General features: G+C 39.9%; 1 protein-coding gene across 1 annotated transcript; it reads left to right on the top strand.

The window, feature by feature from the left end:
* Positions 1-10,611: 10,611 nt before the first annotated feature.
* On the top strand, positions 10,612-22,199 carry enc1 (ectodermal-neural cortex 1). Its single transcript, XM_063890139.1, has 3 exons — positions 10,612-10,902; positions 15,602-17,418; positions 19,684-22,199. The coding sequence occupies exon 2, from the start codon at positions 15,608-15,610 to the stop codon at positions 17,381-17,383; it is 1,776 nt and encodes a 591-aa protein (XP_063746209.1). The 5' UTR covers positions 10,612-10,902; positions 15,602-15,607; the 3' UTR covers positions 17,384-17,418; positions 19,684-22,199.
* The last annotated feature ends 615 nt before the right edge of the window (positions 22,200-22,814 follow it).

The following is a 22,814-nucleotide window of genomic DNA, read 5'->3' as shown; positions in this document are numbered from 1 at the left end:
AGGAGCAACAGGCATGGTGACAGTAAAATACAGCCTAGCTGGAGCAACAGGCATGGTGACAGTAAAATACAGCCTAGCTTGATCATCAGCATTGCAAAGTGAGTTACTGAATGTTATTGTCACTTACATTTCTTAAAAATCAACTAATGGGCATAAAATAATTTGGCTTTAGTGTGGGGGGAACCCCTCATAAAATCCGTTTCACTTTCAGGAAAAGGTGGAGAGGCACCAATAGAGACCGAGGTCGAAACTGCACATAATAAGTTCTGTCATAGACATCTGAAGCCGCGAGCACAAAATGGTAACACTCTGCGTCAAGACAGTAGACTCAGGAGACAGACACTAGTCTAAAACAGACGGGGGGAACTGTCAGCTATGTGGCACTTGCAGAGCACAAGCATAACGAGATGGAGGGGGGGAGACATTGAAGCACCGAAGTCACGTTAACACGCCAAGCAATACACTTTTAACAATCCCGAAAATAGTTACTGTTACGTTCGCTATGTTTCCTACAAAATTGACAGTGGTATTTTCTGTGTTCGGCGAGGGATGGGGCTAGCATATAGCCTAATGGAGCTAGGCAACCACTGACAAGTAGCCTAGGTCAGTGAGTGTTCAGATGCAGCTAGGTCTAGCAGCTAAGTAGTAAAGAAATAGAAGCCCTGCACTCAGCAGCTTACCGATTTTGGTCCTTTTCTGGAATAAGTCACCAATGTTTTGGGACAATGTTGCCGCCGACTTCTTTCGTTTACGTTCCTTGTCTTCTTTTTTACCCATTTTCGCTATTCTTCTGATTCTTCTTTGTTCCTATGTAATAGGCGATTAGGCTAGCTACCAACAGAAATGGGGGCATTACCGCCACCGACTGGATTGGTGTAAAACAGTCTGAACAAAATGTGTAAACAGAAATATTAACCATTTTTCTTACTCGTCACTTCTCTGAGTCTACTTTTCTTTTTTATTAGTCTGGATTTTGATATTGTAAATTTAGATTTGAATCATGTATATTCACCGGAGATGAACAATTCATTCATTGAATAGCCCACATATCTTGAGGGGCGTGTCTGTGTATGGGGGGAGGGGGGGGGGGGGTCGAGTGCGGGAGGGGGATCGAACGAACCCTTCGATCCCCCCTGGCTACGGGCCTGATACATCGTGTGGTGTTTAAATATTGCGCACACGTATGCCTGTCTTTTATTTAGCCTATCGGAACACCTCTCAGTCTTCAGCACCCCCAACCCAAATCATCTTCCCACGGCTATGAACACGCGATCTAAAAATGAAAACATATTTTATATGTAGTAACAATTGTTGGCAATTGGCATGTTTAAGATCCAGATTAGGTTCATGGTTGTGAATTATCTATGTTAATCGACTCTATAGATTACACGTTCATTCTACATGTTGAATGATGATAGCGTAATAAAAATATAGGCTATACATACAATGACAAAACTGCCGTGGGCTATATGTTATCCGTATCCTTTGTTAAAATTAATGTTCAATAGCTCTATGCCAATGGGAACAACAGAACGTGCGCATTACATATGGACCAATGCGACACGTTCATTACAGCCGTGGACCGATAAACACTCAGTACCGTACGCACACCAACCGGCATTTGCGTGTTTAACACCTTGTTTAACACTGGCGTTACCGCCGCTTAACTTAAATAATGAAGAACTGCTTTTAATTACGACTTGGCCGAGATCTTAACGTGCTGTTCATGCGTTTCCCATGAATAGCCTACTACTATAACTCGGAGTGGAGCAGGATATAATGCGCATGTGCGGCGTTGCTGGGCAACGTGTACAAAGGCTGGGGGGGATGCCCCCAGACCCCCCTACAACGGTTTAGTTTGTCACCTTTTTCAGCCCTTCTGAGTTTGCAGGTATGAATATAGACACTTTTTTTTAATGTCGCAACACCTTTCATTACACATAAGTTCTGAAGTTGCTGCTCAATACATTTTTTTTGCCATGGATGTGTACTTATTTACTTTAAAAAAATTCTAGTACAACATAGGCCTATGTGCTTTTCTTCTATATATTAATATGTTAGTTTATTCTGTGTTGTTGCATGCCTTTCTTACCTGCAATGCCTCTTTTGCGTCTATGCCACTTTTTCTGTAACAAAATGTAAATTTCCCCGCTTTGGGACTCGTAAAGGATTTCTGATTCTTATTCTGATCAAAAAGTACTGTAGTCAAAGTACAAAAGTGTGGTGGGGTGGTGTTACATTTAAATTATAACAAAGTGGGATAGACCGACAACGCCACCTGGGGACTTGCACCTCAGCATATAAACATAAAAAGAGTATAGGACACAGGTGCAGGACTGAGGGGCAGAGACGCGTTTCAGAATAAAGTCACTTTTATTAATTGTAAATCAAAAGAAAAAGGAAACTTAGGAAAACGGTTATAAAACAAGAATTGCTCAGTTTTAAAATTATCTTTATTATATAATGGGATTAAAATCTTTATCTAAAATGTAACATTTAAAAGTCTATACAAAAAAAGAAACTAAAGCTAAAGTGAGCCGAGGCCAGTTAATGGGGTGGCAGGCTACTTCTCGTGACACTAGGGTGCAACAAAATACCCACCAGGTGCAGCCACAGCAAACCACACACAGCAAACAGGTCCTCACTCGTGCTCCCCGGTGATATTCACCACAACAGATAGTGAGGGTGACTAGCCCCCCCAATGACGGCACTTAGCTTTACTAACGGAAAAAATAAACAACTGAAAACAAGGTTAGGCCTAAACAAACAAAGGGGAATCCCAGTTGGCGAAACAAAAACTAATTCAAACTAAACTGGACTAACCAAAATTAGCAACTGGTGAACCTAAAAGCAATGGTAAAAGCAATCTGGTTGAAAATTGACTACCATGAGGCACAAACAATTGAGGTTCTTTGCTCTACTCGCCACAGGAAGAAAGAGTCACACAAGAGGCACAAACTGCAAGGAAACAGCAAGTGAGCTTAACAAAAACTAGAAGTAACTGAGACATATTTTTGAGAGAGACAGCCTACCTGCACCCCCAACCATGAAGGCAGAGGCAAAGGAAAGAACTAATTCAGCAGGTGCAATTTATACTCTGCCCTAATTAGGGGAGTGGTTGGGGGGAGGAGTCAGGCCCTGAGCTGCATTCCCAAGCACCCCACTACATAAGCATCACAATATACTTAAAGTAGCGACAGTAAAAGTAGTCATTGTTTGATTGGTCCATTTCAGAATAATATCTCTGATATGTTTTATAATTATTGATCATTAAAGTGTTCTCAGAGCTGGTAAAGGTGCAGCTAGTTTGAATGGCTTTGTATACTGCAGGGTAGCTGCTGGATTTACTCCAGGTGAACTAAAGTCTGATTTAAGGGCTGATTATATTTACCATCATTAATCCAGATCTGTAACTAAAGGTGTTAAATAAATATAGTGGAGTTAAAGTACACCATTTACCTCTGAATTTTAGTGGAGTAAAAGTATAATGTAGCAAAAAATGTAAATACTCAAGTAAAGTACAAGTACATAAAATTGTACTTAAGTACAGTACTTCTATCAATCTACTTAGTTACTTTACACCACTGATTATTTGTTTTGTACAAAGCAAATGCAAAGCAACAGCGAAGAATACATCTTAAGTTAGATTTGTTTAAATATTAAAAAGATCAAAGATTTTTAAGTCAAGATTCAGATTTGTTGTCATATGCCGAGTAGCTCCAGTGTAGAAATGTCAATGCAAAGCTTAAGACCCTAGATTCTCCAACATTGCAACATAGTTATATCTGACATACAACAAATAAATAAATACAATAAAAATAGTGCAAGAAGAAACAGATTAGAATAATATAGATTATGTTGCAGACCAATGTACAAGTAATGCAGAAGAAGTAAACTATACACAAGTCCAGCAAATAAATAAATAATAAATAAATACAATGAGCTAAATAATACAGAGGATGTTGAAAGTGACCAAGTAAATGCAGGAGTCTATATGTAAATTGAACAAGACATACACAAACAGAATTTAATGTTAAATATTGTACAGTCAAATTAAATTAAATACTGTTTGTTGTAGTGATAACTAAGCTACAGTATAGTTGTGTAAGCAAACAATGCAATATTCATATATATATAAGACATATAATAAATACATAAATAAAAATAGTGCAAGCTCAGGAGTTTAGCAGTCTTATATCAGTGCTGTTAAAAGCTTTTTAATGTTATATGTTGGAAGTAGAAGTAAATCAATAAATACAAATCTATTTATGAATGTATTCATAAAATGTAGCACTAAGGGAAAATAAATGCAAATTATGTAATTGAAAATAAAACAGATCAACAAAAAAATAAAACCCTGTTGTTTCATTTTCTATTTATAAGGATATATGACATTTCACTGCTTTTCATTTTAACACACTTATTTGACCATATTATCATTTTATTATTTTTAGTATTTTAATCTTCATATTATCTTTCAGAATAAGTAATAAAGCAGTTAATGAATATGTAAAATGCATAGACTAACTTGCACAATTCATGCATAAATACAAAGCCTTACATTAAAAGGAGGAAATCATTTTAAAAACAAGGATGAAAAAAATAGTTGATATACTGTAATATATATAAGTTATAACATACTGTACATGCCATTGCAAAGTAGGTGTTACATGTAACACATGTGATGATGCATTTACTTAAAATCTAACAGTTTTATACATTTCAAACAAACAAGGATAAATACCAACAAATATGGTGAATTAAAATGTTAGAAAGACCTGGTAAAAATGTAGTATTTTAAATATGACTCCCTGAGGGAAAAAGCAACGTTAAAAAGTGTTCTATTCTGTCATTATGTCACAGCCCGGCTCCAGGGAGGTAAAGCTTACTCTGCTAAACGTGTTTATCAAAGTAGGAAGAATGAAATGTGGATTACAGTGAAAGCTCCCAACTGGGTGAACCACAATGAGTGTGAGAGTTACTCAGTTGTGTCAAGGATCGTTATTGTGTTGTTAATAAATACATCTAACATCCAATAATCAAGGTATTTTTAAGTAGCAATAAAAAACAATTTTACTGTGTGATATCTGCCAGCATCTGTACATTAAATCACTGTCTCACCACTGAAGGAGGAACAAAACAACAACAACAACAACAACAACAACAACAACAACCTGTACATTGGTGCAATTAGACTAAACCTTAACCTTAGCTGAAACACATGGGGCTTACTATATATTGACTCACATTTTTGTTTAGTTATATGTTAGTTTGCCAATTTGAATAACTAAAATGTTATTAATTAATAAATGTTCTTAGTTTCCACGATTAATTTGAGATGATCGGATCTTCACTGACCATCAATGATACTGCTGTGGAGCAGGTGAGCAGCACCAAATTCCTGGGGGTTTCGGTTTCAAGGTTTCAAGGTTTTATTGGTCATATGCACAGCAGATACAGCGTATATGTTGGCAATGAAAATCTTATGTCCCATGCTCCTCGAACAACTCAACATGCATGGTGCAAATAAGATAAATAAAATAGTGCAAAAAGAGAGAAGAATATTTACAATATCAACAATAAAGATTTGAGGATGTGAAATATATACATATGTGGAATACATTGAGAGTATTTAAATACTTTACTCTGTTGAATGAGGAGGTATGGGCAGATGCATATATTACGTATAGCAGATGTATATGGCAGATATGTATAATATACAGTATATATATATATATATATATATGTATATATGTATGTGTGTACTATAAACAGATGTGAGTAGACATTCACAGAGCTCAGGAGTTCAGCAGTCTTATAGCCTGTGGTATAAAACTGTCTCTGAGTCTGGTGGTCTTGGTCCGGATGCTGCGGTACCGTCTGCCAGACGGCAGCAGACAGAACAGATTGTTGCTGGGGTGATGGGGGTCCTGTAATATCCTACCGGCCTTCTTCCTACACCGCTGGGTGTAGAGGTCCTCCATGGATGGCAGCTCCGTCCTGGTGATGTGCTGAGCAGTTTTCACCACCCTCTGTAGAGTCTTACGGTTGAGGGCGGTGCAACTGCCATACCAGGCGGTGATGCAGCCAGTCAGGATACTCTCGATGGTGCACCTGTAGAAGTTGCAGAGTATCCTGGAGTCCATGTTGAACTTCCGCAGCCTGCGGAGGAAGAAGAGCCGCTGTCGGGTGATAACCGAGGGCCTCTCCTGGAGGAACAACACCAGCTCACTGGCCGAGAAAGCCCTTCAGCGCCTTTACTATATCCAATGAGGGGCAGTTCTCTGGGTGTACAGGTGTGTATGTATGTATATATATATATATATATATATACACACATATATACTGTATGTATAGATGTTTTATATATTTTGATTTTATTCCTCGGGATTGTGAGAAAACAGCATTTCAATCTCCCTGTCTGTATCACACAAACAGAAGATTGACAATCAAGGTGAATTTACTTTGATATAAGAAAAGGTGTCTGCATTGGACCCATCCTAGAATTAGGAGCACATTTAATAGTTGAGTAGTATAGTTTTGCACAATATTTCAACTACAACAACTGGTAATTATTAACTTCAAATAAACTAGAGTCAACATAACCATGAGAAACACACATACATACAAAATAAATAAAAAAACAGGTAAGAAAATGGGGCATTTGTGTATGTAGTTTGCCAGTTTGGATTACTTCTGGAGTACTGTTTATCCAACATTGTGTCCACTAGGTGTCTCTGTTGTCTCATGGATGAAGCCTTTACTGCCATAAATAATACATTTTCTTACCTACCGCTTGTATTTTATCATCATATTGAATAATGTTCTGTTTATATAAAGCAATCAATTCAACTCGCTGATTAATTTGATCAACAAAACTATTTGGGTGGATATTTTCTCAGCTTATATCAAATAAGTAAACAACTGATACATAATAAAACATAACTTTGATAAATCAACTGTTAAATGGATTTTTTTTTAAACATTCCAAATCCGACATTAACCTGAATTTTACTTCATGTTTAAATTGGAGTAAGTTGCAACCTTACTTTGTACAATAACATGTTTTTTTATTTGTGAATGACATTTTTGGCAAACAACATGTGGAACATGTGTTCATGCAAAGCCCATCTGACACTAAACTTTTCTTAATTTGGTGCTGTTTTTTGTAATTCTTGTATTTTGTCAACATCATCAAGCGTGTTAAATGGTTTTAAGGTAATAGGGCTGAAGAAAAAAGAAAAATCAATTTAAAATGCAATTTATTTAAAGACTTTTTGAGGATATTATTGTTATTTTTTGATATACAGCATGTATCTGAGTCCCCATACAACAAAGAAATTGAGCCTATTCCAACCAAACACAATAGGAAATAGATAAATGAATTATTGTCTTTGGCACCCTTAGTCCCAAAGAGATGTTGTCCACTAGATGTCTCTCCTGTCACATGAATGTTTGCTGCCATAATGACTTTTCTTCACACTCTTCTCTAAGGAACACATTTCTGTGATCTCCTAAAAATGAAACTACAATAATAGAGTCATTTCTGTCTTCATAAAAGCAGCTGATGGGAAAGAAAACCGGATGAGAGTATGTTAACAATCACCACAGCACAAACAAACAAACAAAACAATAACATCATAGCCTCGAGGGTCCGCTGCAGTGTAGTCACAGCCAAAAGTCCCGACAACAAGAGACCGCAGATGTGACTCACACAAGATGTCCAGGGATATAATTGGACTTCCTGTTTCCAGCTACCCCAACCAGAAACCACAATGTCTTTATAATCCTATAGGATTTACTGTATGTCTATGGCATCCTGTGGTGAGTTTGCTTTGGCTCCATAAAAAAACAAGTCTCTTTTACACAATATTGTTTTTAAATGTATCAAAGTCATTTTTTGTTTGTTCTTGCTAAAGCATAAAAAACTAAACATTTATTTTATTTTAATAACCCACCATCAGCTACACTGGCCATGGGTTTGTGCATGTTTGTTTAAAATCTACCACATCTTTCAAAAATGGATTTAAAATAACAAATGCAACCTATTGAGATAAGTAAACTGTAAAAATGAATGGTTCAAAACTTTCTAAACTCTCTAATACTGTCTTTTTTTGAGCACAGAACTATAGTTATAACATTTGGGTTATGTATACAAACTTAAAAACATTATATGGTTGTGACTGTTTGAACTTACTTTACATAAGTAGAAGTAACACATAAAATATAAATACTCAAGCACCATACAAACACTTTTGTGTTTTCTTACCTACTGATCTGACACTATACTCAAATAAAATGCCTCAAGACTTTTACTACACTACTAATTTGACATTCTCATATACTTTGTTTTAAGACAATGTCTCTGCATTTGACCCATCCTATTGTGAGAGCAGTGGGCAGGATGCACAGTGCCCGGGGAGCAGCGTGGGGAACAGTGCCTTGCTCAGGGGCACCTCTGTCGTTTCAGGTCTTGAACCGTTGACCCTCCGGTTCCCAAGCCAAGTCCCAACGGACTGAACCACCATCAACCTAGGTGAAGACAATCATGGTATGATACAGTATTAATATTAATAATAATAATGAGAATAATAATAATAATAATAATAATAATAATAATAATAATAATAATAATGAGAATAATAATAATAATAATAATAACAATAATAATAATGAGAATAATAATAATAATGAGAATAATAATAATAATAATAATAATAACAATAATAATAATAATAATAATAATAATAATAACGATAATAATAACAATAATGATAATAATAATAATAATAATAATAATAATAATTATAATGATAATAATAATAATAATAACAATAATAATAATAATAATAATAATAATAACAATAATAATAATAATAATAATAATAATACACTTTATTTGTATAGCACCTTTCATGCACAAAGCAGCCCAAAGTGCTTTAGAGAACAAGAAGAAAGCACAACAACAATATTAAAATAAATAGAACAATCTTAAACATCAACAGTGATGTTAATGAAATGCCCTTGAATAGAGCTCCTGCGGTCACGTGACTTTTGGTTGGGAGCCACCATTTTGGCAGTCAACATGACCACCGGTGCCAGTGTTTTCTTACCGAGCGAGTATACTTCTCATTTTAATTCAAGTGAAATTCGGCTTTATAGTACAAAATTAGAGAGATTAAATATAAGCGACCCATATAATTCACCCGGTGTGCTTTTCAAGAGCATAACCTCCTGCTCTGAAGACGATGTACCCGACTTGCGCTACGCAGACATCCACAGCTATCTTGTAAGCTTTCCATCAGTGTACTCAGGAGACTCCCTCAGAGCGTACAAAAGCTTGGAGGCTTACAAATGGTGTCAGTCCGGCTTCGTAAACAACATTCAACTGTGGAGTCTTACATCCAAAAACTTCGGCATCATCACTGCAAGGGTAAGTATTAAATTATTCCAGTTTGATAGGCAGTGTCACGTTAGCATTGTTTGTTTATTAGCTTGGCTAGCTACGGAAGTGTCACGTTAGCATGTTTTTTAGCTTGGATAGCTACTGCAGTGCATCTGTAACTTGCTAGTTTGTATTTTTGATCGTACTCAACCAAAGTGGCTGGCGTTTTTTACCTTTATTTATCTGTTTTGGAACTTGCTAACTGGCTAGGCTGCGCCAGAGCCACACTTGTTGAGTTAAAAAGGGACATCACAGTGTCCGTTAGCTATAATAACTGGGTGCTACTTCTTAAATTAAACTAATTAAATTTAATTAAACTGACCAGAAACTTTTTGTAGCATTGTACTGTATTCCTTCACCCACCTGATATGAAGTGATCACTGCATAAGCGAAAGCCAACGGCCGGGGGGTCCCATCTTTCAGTCTTTTTCTGAAGGCTCCTGGCTCTTTTAATCGCTCCAATCCACTTCTCCCTCCTCTCCGCGTCTTTAGGAATGCGATAATACGATACACCTTTCTTTTTCCCACGCCTATTTGTGCAACCTGGTGCACAGCAGTTATCCACCATCCTTGACAGTCTGCCAGTGCCTGTCAATTTACTGCCGCGATGACTGCCAAAATGGCTGCCCCTGTCGTATCTCGTCACGTGACCAGCATATATGACATCATCTGCAGGAGCTCTATTGAAGCTGACAAGAAATTTGTATAATCTGTAGTAACGTTAAAGGTACATTATTCCTTCTGAAATGCAGTGAACCTTATATAAACAAGCACAACAAATGGGAATTTGCTACTCAAGTAAAGTAGTACAATTGTAGCTCCTTAAGTACAGCACTTTCCACTTTTGTATGGATATGGATATTTTGCACTATACTGCTAGAAAGTTCCTGTCAAATTTGAGTTGAGAGCAGGCTACGACATTACCTTATGTGTAGTGAGTACACACAGTAGTTAGAAAGGGAAATTCTTCAACCTAAAAAATCTATGAGACGGAGACGTTTTTGTTTGTGTGTGTGTGGGAGGAAACTCCTGCATTGAAGACCTCCACATCTTTTTGCATTCTCCCCCTCTCCCTCTTCATTTCCTGCGCGGTGCCGGTCCTCCCCCTCTCGTTGTAAACACACCCATTGATACAGTGAGGGAGGACTCGGAGCGCAGGAGCAACACTGTCACACAGGAGCAGAGTAGCAGCCTCCAAACAGCTCATCATTTACGCCAAAGCGCGTTTATTTTTACGCTTCATTTATCTATACTGACATCTCCAGATTTTGCTACACAGTGTTGCACGTTGTCTGTCAAAATAGTCCTCATCCTCCTTGATTATCCGCCAGCAGTTTATCGGAAATTACCAAGGAGTTGTGACTCCCGAGCGCAAGGCTTGCATCGTGGCTCTTTCAGAAGTGGCATGTCCGAGGGATACTGCGGACACAAATGAACTCCTGCTTTCACCCAAAGAGGTAAATTCAACAATTACTCACACCTGCTATCACAGCTTATTATTGTATCATTATATTATAACAGCATCCCTTTATAATGAAGGAAACACCGGTTCTGTGTCAGAGAAAGCGCAACAGAAAACAGGTTTATGGACAAAAGATTGTTGTTGACATTCATTTATTCTGACAATATGTTGCTGTCATTTAGTATTGATTGTTTTTATTTTCATGAGATGCTTCATGTCAGTCCTTTGTGCTCTCTTCGGCATCTTATCCCGGCATGCGTGCTCGAGATGTTTGCATGTTTTAAGGCGACATCAGGTGTGCCACGCTCCTCTTGGTGATAGTAAACACTATTTTCTCAGTGGAAGGGGCTTTAGTTCAAATGTTGCTCAGATGTGTGTGTGTGTGTGTGTGTGTGTGTGTGTGTGTGTGTGTGTGTGTGTGTGTGTGTGTGTGTGTGTGTGTGTGTGTGTGTGTGTGTGTGTGTGTGTGTGGACAGTTGGGGTTGGACTATAAATTTAAGATTAGGATTGATGCAGACATACAGATCAATAGCTGCTGGCTGTGTCCTCATGTTCTGCATCTTGTTTAATTATTTCTTCCCCCTCCAAGTGGCAGATGCACAGATCTGGCCCACATACGCCTGGTGTTTACTTTTGAAGTCTCTCCCACCAATCCCTCTCCCTGCTCCATGGTTGACTGTGAACACCTGGCAATGATTTTAAACAGACTGCAGCCAGGCCTCAGATAGAGAGACCAGAGGCGGCATGGCTGCTTCTTTTTTAACTGAGGGCTATGTGAGTGTGGCATGTTTGCGCTCTGTGCCTGTGGATCTGTTTTCTGTGAGGATGACAACTCTCACAGCCATCCAGCCAAGCGCTCGCTCTCACACTGATGGCATATTTTCCTCCTCTCAGGGCATGTCGGTGTGAATACACTCTGTTACTGGAACAGAAAATAGATAGGGGAGTTATAATACCATAAGCACTTATTTATAAATATAACAATGATTATAAGTATTGATTTTAGGTATGCAACCAAATGTAATTTGCATTGAATCACCACTTTCATCATTAATGATCAATTCATCTTAATTTGATTAATTAATTGGCTAATTTTTGGTCTAACATATGTTACAACTTAGTGGCTGATGTCTTCAAACTACACATTTGTCTGACAAACAGTCCCAAAACATAAAGGTAGTCCGACTGTTATGATATGTGACAAAGAGTAGCAATACATCCTCTCACTTGAGAAGCTGAGAAGAGAATTTGTAGCACTTTTAGATAATGAAACAATTGTCAGATAAGAAAAAATGACCATCGCATTTCTGCAAAGTCTTATTTTAGGTTTTTCCTCATAGAAGTTATGCAACATGTAATACCATTGTACAACCACATGTAAACCAAGGTGGGGTAGCCAAAATAGGGCATTACTTTTTCTATATCAAGATTACAAACTTTAAGTAAGGATTTTTTAAATTTACATCATTGGTAAACTGTCATCTGGAGAAGATATAGGACTGACAGCATGTGACAACAGTTGAGCAAAGTTGTCAACAAAGGTTTTCCTTTTGGTCCACAAATAACATCTCTACAGCACAATTATTTTCATTTTGCATTAATCTTCCAGGACTTAATCAAACAATCATGGATTTATGTGAGATAACAAAATGCTAGAAAAAAGGGGACATAGTAAAGTGAATTTATTAACTTTTTTGCCAAAATAGGAAAATATTCTCTTTACATTCACATGCATCACAGTTTAGAGGCTGATTAGAAACAGGATTATAGTTCTATAGGTTGCCGTAATCTGATTTCCCCAATAATCTGTGTTTACATGTGTTGAGTTGAAATGCAGAGAGATGTTATGTAGTTTGCAGAAAAAACATTTTTACATAACAGCCAATTGTCGGGACAATGGGGGAACCAGAATACAAAATAAACCAGAGTTTGTGTTAAAAAATGTATGATTTTAAACTCTGAAACCATTCAAGTTCCTATCAGATGCTATAGGTTTGGCATGTATTAATAAAACATGCCTACTGGAGGGCAGATGTTGTGGACAAGCACATTTATAACAAAGGACGATTCTAATTTAAATTACAAATAAAAGAACACAGGGTTTTCAGGTCCTACAGGTTTAGTTGTTAATCCTGGCTTTATCCTTTAATATGCAAATAGCATAAATCTCTGCTCTTCTTCTCTTTGTTCAGCTCCACCCGCACTCACTGTATGAATGAGTGAGCACGTTCATCCAAGGACAACTTTGTTATAACAAATGCAAAACACCTTCGGTAATGCAGAAATGTTTTAAATAAATGTTAAATCATTGTGTTTTCACTATTCCTCCTACACCATACTGCAGAATTCGATCACAACTGTTGATTTGTCCTCAGCTGTTTCATTGACTCCCTAATGGAGGTGTTTATCTGCCTGTCAGCTGGTGACCTCACGACTGGAGGTTATATCTGTTAACATGCTAATTATTAGTATCTGCAAAACCTCTTCCATATAGTGATGATATGCTGGGGCCACTTATTCAAATCAAGCCACTTAGAACTTACAATTAACAAACATGAGCTGCAGCATCAGTACTATGTGTGCGTGTGTGTGTTTGGGAGGTGATGTTTGCAGGTGTGAGAGCAGGCTAAGGTATTCTCATTATAGCTGAGCCAGAGCTGGAATGCAATAAATCCTGTTCAACCAAGGCTGCGGTTTGTTTTTTATTTAATCAACTTGTGATAAAGGATGATCCTGCTCTTATTATTATCACTATAGAGTGTTGGATGAGCAAACTTTTAAATGGAATACTTTCTTGCTTTTTTCTGAGAGGACTACATTTCAGTATGTTTTACCTGACTACTGCATGGCTTTAAACTGAATAATTACATTGGTGTCCTGTGTGAAAGATCAAATGTGGCTGGAGAAGAATGGATACAGACAGATACACACTTTCTTATCATAGCACTTCCCGATGGCTGCAACACAGACTTAAAAGAAGTTATCTTCTATTCGGCAAGACTCCTGAGCTGTTTTCAGTTTTGGCTCCTATTTTAAAGGCTGGTTTGAATACCTTTTGCTAACACAGGTTGTGTTTTCTCCTATGACAGCTGCAGCCAAACAGCCAACCTGGGTGTCTGGGTTGCAGCTGGTTTGGGAAGTGAGTTTAACTGGAGTTTCGTCATGTCCCAGGAACTTGTAACATTTAAAAATACAGTTCTGTGGAAGAGAAAGGGTTGAACAACACAGCTCAGCATTGGATTTTCAATTGTTAGTGCGGGTTACACCTGATTGTCTATTCATGAAACAGCATTCTGCGGATTGTGAGCAGCTGATGCAATGCAAAGTAAATGGAAACTCATTTTAGATCGCCTATGACATCTGGGACATTTTGAACACTTTAAATCTTGAAGTTTTAGTTCACAAAAACATATTTCTCCTGAAAATCAAACACTCTATGTAAAATAAAATGCCAAAGACAACAAGTACAGAAGTATACTCTTAAATGAAGCAAACTTCTGCCACTCCTTAAATCTTTTGGAGTGACCTAGAAGAAAACATAAAAAGTCTAAGTCTGGTCAAAGAATCAGACAGCTGTGGATTAACTAGGTCATTCAGGGACACAGTACCTGTCGAAACATAGTGCCAGAGGGTTTTGACAAGTCTAGAAACTGGGTGAAATGAATGTGAGCTCTGAATGAGGACAGGGCAAGGACAGTGAAGATAGGCTGTGACTTTCTGGAGCGAAGTGAAGTCAATTCTGTGCATTACTCAGAGGCTTAAAGGAGTCCTGCTGTCTCCTTCTCTCCTCGCTTTATAAAGACCTCTGCAAAGAGAGACTTACTTGTAAATCATGGTATCTCTAAAAGATTGGGATTAGTGCTGCTTGGGGTTTGGAGCAGAAAAGCCTCTTGGTAGTGCGAGAAGACAATAGTTATCTACTTGACCTTCATAACTCCCAGGCGTCTGCTGTTGTGCAACTTGTAATCAATTGATCTCCTGTTTAATGTCTCTGTTTCTCTGGGGAAGGATTGCAATACTCTCCAAAAATGCACACCATCATCATAATATGGATATTACAGCTGCAAAACGCAATATTTTAGCATCAATATCCCACTGTGTCACGGCTTCAGTGAATATAGATGGATCCAATATAGAAGTAATTTCTTATAACACTATAATGATATCATTCCTTTCTTTATACTGTGTCTTGACGGGAACAGATTCCTATATTACTATTGAAACTTTACGGGAAACTCATTATTATGGTGCTAAACTCTCACAAAATGTTCTTCACCTGGCAGATATTATTAATGTGCGTCATTTTTCATAGAGGAGTATACTCTCGTTGTGTTACTGACACTACAAAGGCAAACCCTTTATTGAATTGTGTGTTTGAAATTCTTGATGTTGAAGGGGGTGGTGCTCTTTGTTCGACTGTCTTTACTCTGTCAGTAAGAAGCACTCTTCTGATTGCTGTATCAGCCATATGATGGTAGCAACTTCAAGATATAAAACGTGAAATTAGGAGTAAACGAGCACATACAATAACAATCAACGAATTCATTTAAAACCGTTTATATTTGAAAAGACAAAAACAAAATGAACACAAATTTAAAATCAGTACTCATACCAATCATCTCGTCAGCAAAACATGGTTCATTCTCGTGTAATAGACTTTCATGTGTACAATAAATCTTGTCTTTTCTTTTCAGGATTCAATGAAAATGTCTGTGTGCGTCCATGAGAACCGGAAATCCCGAGCCAGCACCGGCTCGATGAACATCTACCTGTTCCACAAGTCCTCCTATGCGGACAGTGTGCTGATGCACCTCAACTCTCTGCGGCAGCAACGGCTCTTCACAGATGTCCTGCTTCATGCGGGGAGTCGCTCCTTCCCATGCCACCGCGCCGTGCTGGCCGCCTGCAGCCGCTATTTTGAGGCCATGTTCAGCGGCGGGCTGAGGGAGAGTCAGGCCAGCGAGGTCGACTTCCGTGACTCCCTGCACCCAGAGGTGTTAGAGCTCCTGCTGGATTACGCCTACTCATCACGTGTGGTCATCAATGAGGAAAACGCAGAGTCACTACTGGAGGCTGGGGACATGCTGGAGTTTCAGGACATCCGGGATGCCTGCGCTGAATTCCTGGAGAGAAACCTGCATCCGTCTAACTGCCTTGGCATGCTGTTGCTGTCTGACGCTCACCAGTGCACCAAGCTGTCGGAGCTCTCCTGGGGAATGTGCCTCAGCAACTTTCCCGCTATTTGCAAGACAGAGGACTTCCTCCAACTGCCCAAAGATATGGTGGTGCAGCTTTTGTCACATGAGGAGCTAGAGACAGAAGATGAGAGACTGGTTTATGAGGCTGCCCTTAACTGGATCAACTATGACCTGGAAAAGAGGCACTGCCACCTTCCAGAGCTCCTGAGAACGGTCCGCCTGGCCTTGCTGCCCGCCATCTTTCTCATGGAGAACGTTTCTACAGAAGAGCTGATCAACGCCCAGCCCAAGAGCAAAGAGCTGGTGGATGAAGCTATCCGCTGTAAGCTGAAGATCCTGCAGAACGATGGTGTTGTTAACAGCCCTTGTGCCCGACCAAGAAAGACCAGCCATGCCCTCTTTCTCCTGGGAGGGCAGACATTCATGTGTGACAAGTTGTACCTGGTGGACCAGAAAGCCAAAGAGATCATCCCCAAGGCTGACATCCCCAGCCCCAGGAAGGAGTTCAGCGCCTGCGCCATCGGTTGTAAGGTGTACATCACGGGTGGGAGAGGTTCAGAGAATGGTGTATCCAAAGATGTGTGGGTCTATGACACCGTCCAAGAGGAATGGTCGAAGGCGGCACCCATGCTCATTGCCAGGTTTGGCCATGGCTCTGCGGAGCTGAAACACTGCCTGTACGTTGTGGGAGGTCACACAGCTGCAACCGGCTGCCTTCCAGCCTCTCCATCGGTATCCCTCAAGCAGGTGGAGCAATTCGACCCAGTGGCGAACAAGTGGACAATGGTGGCTCCTTTGAGAGAGGGTGTGAGCAATGCAGCGGTGGTCAGCGTCAAGCTCAAGCTCTTTGCCTTTGGAGGAACCAGCGTCACCCACGACAAGCTGCCCAAGGTGCAGTGCTACGATCCACAGGAGAACCGATGGTCTGTGCCCGCTTCCTGCCCGCAGCCTTGGCGCTACACAGCCGCTGCCGTGCTGGGAAACCAGATATTCGTCATGGGTGGGGATACAGAGTTCTCGGCATGCTCGGCTTATAAATTCAGCAGTGACAGTTACCAGTGGACTAAAGTTGGCGACGTGACGGCCAAGCGCATGAGCTGCCAGGCTGTGGCGTCGGGAAATAAACTGTACGTGGTGGGGGGGTACTTTGGCACACAGCGGTGTAAAACTCTGGACTGCTATGACCCCACACTGGATGCTTGGAACAGCATCACCACTGTGCCATACTCACTCATTCCCACTGCTTTCGTCAGCACCTGGAAGCATCTGCCCGCTTGAGCCCCAAAACCCTCTTCCTACACCCTCTCAATGAGGTAAGTTTTACATCTCACTTTTCTTCATCTGTTTATAGGTCTTGGGGGGTAAATATGTCAAAAGAATTGGCATAAAGTTGGGTCTGAAGACTACAAATTTCGAAATGAAAACAATCTAGGGGTTTGAAAATGAGTTTACCAGACTTATGTAGCCCATTTCTCATCTCTGCATGTGGTTAGCCGCTCAAGGCTACATTTGACAAGTAGGAAGAATGGGATAAAAGCTCTATTCCTGCAGCCTTTTAAACTGCCCATAGTGAGTCTGTCTATATAACACCAAGGCAGTAACACTTGGACAGTTGCATTTTTTTTTCTTTAGCTAACGGTGCAACATTGATGTTCATTTGCATGTTTAAAGTGTGCACTGTATTCATCTGTCTGTTAATTATTCAGAGCCAAATCAAAGGGGTGTTTTTGAGGCAGATTCCAATATTAGTATTCCATATCTTAAATATATACAGTGTATATATATATATATATAAAACAATATATTGGCATATATTTCATTTTCACACTCTACATGAACAAAATCCTGTTGGCAGTGATGCTTCTAATCTGGCAGAGATACAGAGAGAAATAGGTCAAAAACATTTAAAAATGCAATCGATAAAACATTAATGTAGGCTGTATTTGCAAATGTGTCAACATATATGACAATCTGTGATACCCTGCGTTGATCAGTGTTAATATTCGTGTGTTGGTTGTCTCATATTTTCAGAATAAGAGAAATACTGACAGTACGTAAGTGGAGTGTTCTCAGAAGAAGCAAGAAAGGAGCTCTAGCGCGGGCAGGGTGGGGGGATTGATGGGGGCTTGTGTGCGTTAGTTAAGTGAGTTATGCTGCTGTGGGGATGGGCTGAAGGACAGAGAGGGTAATTGAAAGAGAATAGGATACTTTTATTGCCCCTGTGGGGGAAATCCCTCTAAGAGGGAAATGGGGGTCTACCAATTAGACAAGCCACACACCAGCAGGCTACAACACCCTGGCAAGGATAATCCACTCTCTGCCGCCTTCCTTTGACGAGGTTATGGTCTTTACGGCGGACGAGAGGGAAGGCAGGCCGGCGACTCAAGCATCGCGGAAACCATTCATCAGAGGTGACAGAGATGTGGCAGTAAAGGAAGTGAGAGGGGAGAATCGTACACCTCCTCCCCCCACAGCTCAGCCCTAGATAGTGGTGGTCTGACATTTTGTGTGATACTCTAGTGTCTCTCCTGCCTCCATCTATGTCTTCTTTACCTCAATGTAACCCGGCTTTCCTGCTCTGATGATAAACAGGCCAGACGCATGTGGAGCATGTGTAGTCAGCTGGCAAAGCGGATCGTTCTGCATGCTGCAGGCTCATGATCAAATCACATCAAACCATCGCTACACCCTACACTGATGCCCCCACACATACTCATGAAGGCAGTCTTTTTCATTTTGCTGTATTTATTAAAATGGCTAGGGGCTTTAAGCTCCTGAGAAAGCCAAGTAGAGAAGAAGAATGACTCCCCAGCTGCCCAGCAAAGGCACAGTTTCCCATGTGATAATGCCAGGAAGCAGCAGAGCAGCTTCACATACTGTGATGTTCCTCCACTCTCCACAGGATGAAATATTTGTTAAGACTTATTATTCCCTTTCTTTTCAGTGACTCATCTCTGAAAAGGAGAGAGTAGACTGAAGGTTTAAACTATCTCTAAGCCAATGCAACACAGTGCTCAGTGAAGGACATAATCTTGCTACTTATTTAATACTGAATTTGTTTTTGGTGTGCCTGCCTGTCATGGCAACTGACAGTCTCCTCACTGAAAGCGGTGAAAAGACGAAATGTGGAGGAATGGAAAAGAAGGCCGACTGTTTAGGAATGAAAGGGGAAGGAAGTATGTTAGACCTCACAGAAGGAGATTGTAGCTGAGAGAAAGAAGAAGTTCTCTCGGTTTTCCCAGGGGAACAATCCAAACTTGTCTGAGTTACTTCCTTTTTAGAGTTTTTCCCTTGGAAAGATTTAGTGGGTTTTGACAATACAATTATGCAGTATTTTTATCTTTACTCCTAATAATGAGGTCAACTAAAATGATGGCGGTCACTACCATATATCAACATATTTACGTACATTTTATGAAAGGCCTAGTCAGCAAGGAGCTTTATGCCTGAGTCTCGTTTCCCTAGAAGTGTATTGCTCTCTGATTCTAGGATTATTTTTTACTGTGAATAATTAAAAACTCATTGTTTGTTTTCAGGTGTCATTCCTGTTTAACAAATGATTTTTTTGTCTCCCTCAGATTTCCCTGTTTTGCATCATCTACTGGACTCCAACTGTGAAGAATCACACATCATCTTCCTCTAGAAGAGAAAAACTGAGCAGTGATGTACAGACACCCGCATTCATCTTGATGTTGCAGAAGATGCAGAAACTGGACAAAAGCTGGACACTTTCACTGGAATGATGTCGTCCTTCATTTCCGAGAAAGAAGCTGACGCATACAGCAGAGTAGCTCGCAAACACACCAACCAAACTGCTGCTTGTTACATGAGGCACAAAAAAGCACCTTGTGTACATCAGGCTCGTGCTTTCATGCTGCCATACGCGGACTGCAAACCTAACACACAGCCTGCATTTTTCCTATTTAGTCATGACAGGCTTGTGCGGATCTGTATTGATGTTTTTCTCCATGATAAAAAAAGAAGAAAAATAATACTCTATTCATCGAGGCTGCAATGTATAGCATGATGGATGTTCTACTTAGATTGAGGGATGGAGATTGTAACGATTGGTGTGCTGAGGAAATGACTGAATATAGCTGATTTAAAAAAAGGCACAATGAAGGAGCAATTGTCCCCCTTTCTCTCCTCTAATAAGCTCTTTTCTTTGACCCCTTGTTTTTCCCTTCTTTTAAAAGGCGTATCTTTGAACAGCTCTGACGCAGAAAAAAAAACCTTTAAGTGTTCCTCTCATGAAGGCTTTGGCAGTTTGCTGTCCCTTGCAAGCCACGAGGTGTTGACGACCAACACCAGCTGAAGTTGAGGAGGACGAAGGGGATCTGTTAGGAGGTGCTTGGGGTCAAGACCTTACATGTTTGCTGTTTTGCAGCTAAGCATTAACGCCCGCTGAGCGCCGGTTAACCAACCTACTGTACACAGAGGTGGTATTCATAAAGGAAACTGTCACATTCAGCTGTACACTTAACGCAGCTTCTGTTATTCTGATAAAAAGCAGTTGCTCGCCTGCTGAGTCATCGCTGAACCATTCCTACAGCATGTCCACTCATAGTGATTCAGTAAAAACTGGCATGAACTCTTCTCTGTGGTCACAGAAATCTTGTCACCTTAAACTGAACTGAGAATGAATCAGTTTCTTTTTTTTAAAACCTTGCTGCAATGTAGTCTTAATTTATATGACAATGATGATTACTCTGTTATGTTAATATGTTTAATCCTATTTATTTCTTCTCTGCCTGCATTCTTATGTGAATGTATGTTCAGGTTGTGTCATGCATGGCCAGGTGTTGTGTTTTATTTGATCTCAGTCCGGCTGCATTTTGCACAATTCAGTCTTTACCAGGAGGAATTTGTCTTTTAAAAAGTAAACAGAGTATGGAAGAGGAAGAATGGCTCGGATTACTGATGGTGTGAAGCGGTTTAGGCTGCTGCCCAAATAGGAAGACTGAACAGGGTTGAAATATTATCACTTTTACTTCTGATAGATTCTTTTTAAGCTCTCCATTGGGTGCAAACCTGTCTTAAATCGTGCCGTCGGGTGGTCCAAACTGTACCAACAAAACAAGAAACTATAAAACCTGTAAAAAGTGCAGTATGTGACCCTGACATGGTTAAGAGTGTGACATTCCTCCAGCTGTCTCAAGGACAACTGGAGGACTGTCACATGTGTTGACTTAACTCCTCTGGTTTGTAAACCAACAGTCCTTTTCACCATCCCGTTGAGAAAGAGTTGTATCCATTAAGCTGTGCATTGATAAGGGCAGACACCGCAGTGCTTTTCACCATAGTGTCAATAATGCACATTAAAAAAGATGAAAAAAACAACATTGCAAGTTCATAAAGACCAAAGAGAGGATGTCTTGAACACTTGCATATGTAACACTTGTAACTCAAATCAGTGTTCTTTGTCTGTATGTCTGTCTATAACTGACCTGAACATGGATGTTTTGCATTTGAATATTAATGGGATCATTGAATTCAATGTAAGAGGTTATGTTTTGGTGGAATATGTATATATATTTTTCAAACGACCTTCGTCTTGGATTCATGACAATAATCTAATGTGTGGGTAAACAGCTCTATAAATTCCTGCTCTGCTCCTGAAGCCACCCAAAAGTTGTTTTCCTTTTATTGGCAATTTCAGGACCTCTTTGGAGACCCTCGGGGCTTCGTAATGTTGACCTCCTCCAACCACTGAGCACAGGGTCTCTGGCCCCACCAATCAAAGGAGCATTGCTTTCCCATAGAGCGCAAGTTTCCCTAGCAACAGCGAGCAATGAATGCCCCTCCAATTTGCACCTAATTGCCGAGTGGCACTTCCCATTTCTACTCTTGCCCTCCGCTTATCCTTGGATTTATCTGGAAATCCAGCTGGCTCAGATTGGAGCACAGTGTCCCACTTTGCATAATGATGTTAAATTAGACAGAACACACTGTCAATGTGCATCAGTTTCATTTTCTTTGTCACGTAAGACTTTCATTTTTGATTTTTTATGGCATTATTTTGTACATGTGATTCTTTTCACAATGTGAAATTCATGGCTAATAAACATAAGAGTTTTTTCCTCTTGACTGTAAAGCATTGTGTCTTTGTCTTCAGTACGGATGTGATTTGTGTTTAGCAGGGAAAAGCAGCGTGAACTCAGCATAAGGTGCGCTCTCATTACTGCATGTTTCACATATTTAGGCAGCTTTGGAGTGAAAGCAGCAGCCAGAGTGTCCTGAGGTATTTAAGGCAGTATATCATGCGTACAGCTTTTGTTCTGTGGAGGAGGGACTGGAATCATCTTATCAGTGCCTCTGGCTTCTAAGCTTCCTGCACAAGAACAGGCGAAACACAGCCAGATACTTTTCCTTTCTCTGGCAAGTCACCTTGGCAACAGCTGCCTTTATCTGAAAACTGTGGGGGCTGGAGGAGAACACGAAATCTTAAAAAGCACCTCTCTCTATTTGCCACCCTCCCTGACCTGCCTCCCCTTTAACTTCCCTACACCCCCTCTCACTTTACATCAGTGAAATGCATCGCAGAGTGGTTCCCAATGGTGGAAAGTAACTGAGTGCATTTACTTAAGTATTAAGGTAAGGTAAGATAAGATAAGATGTATCTTTATTAATCACAGAGGGGAAATTCAAGCATTTATGCAGCAACAGATAGAGAAGAGAAAAGAAAAAACAGTACAGATTCACACAAGGA

Source organism: Eleginops maclovinus, chromosome 8 (assembly GCF_036324505.1).
Source record: "Eleginops maclovinus isolate JMC-PN-2008 ecotype Puerto Natales chromosome 8, JC_Emac_rtc_rv5, whole genome shotgun sequence".
Classification (NCBI taxonomy): domain Eukaryota; kingdom Metazoa; phylum Chordata; class Actinopteri; order Perciformes; family Eleginopidae; genus Eleginops; species Eleginops maclovinus.
The sequence above is the reverse complement of the archived record's forward strand: the minus strand, read 5'-3'. Positions and strand labels throughout refer to the sequence as shown.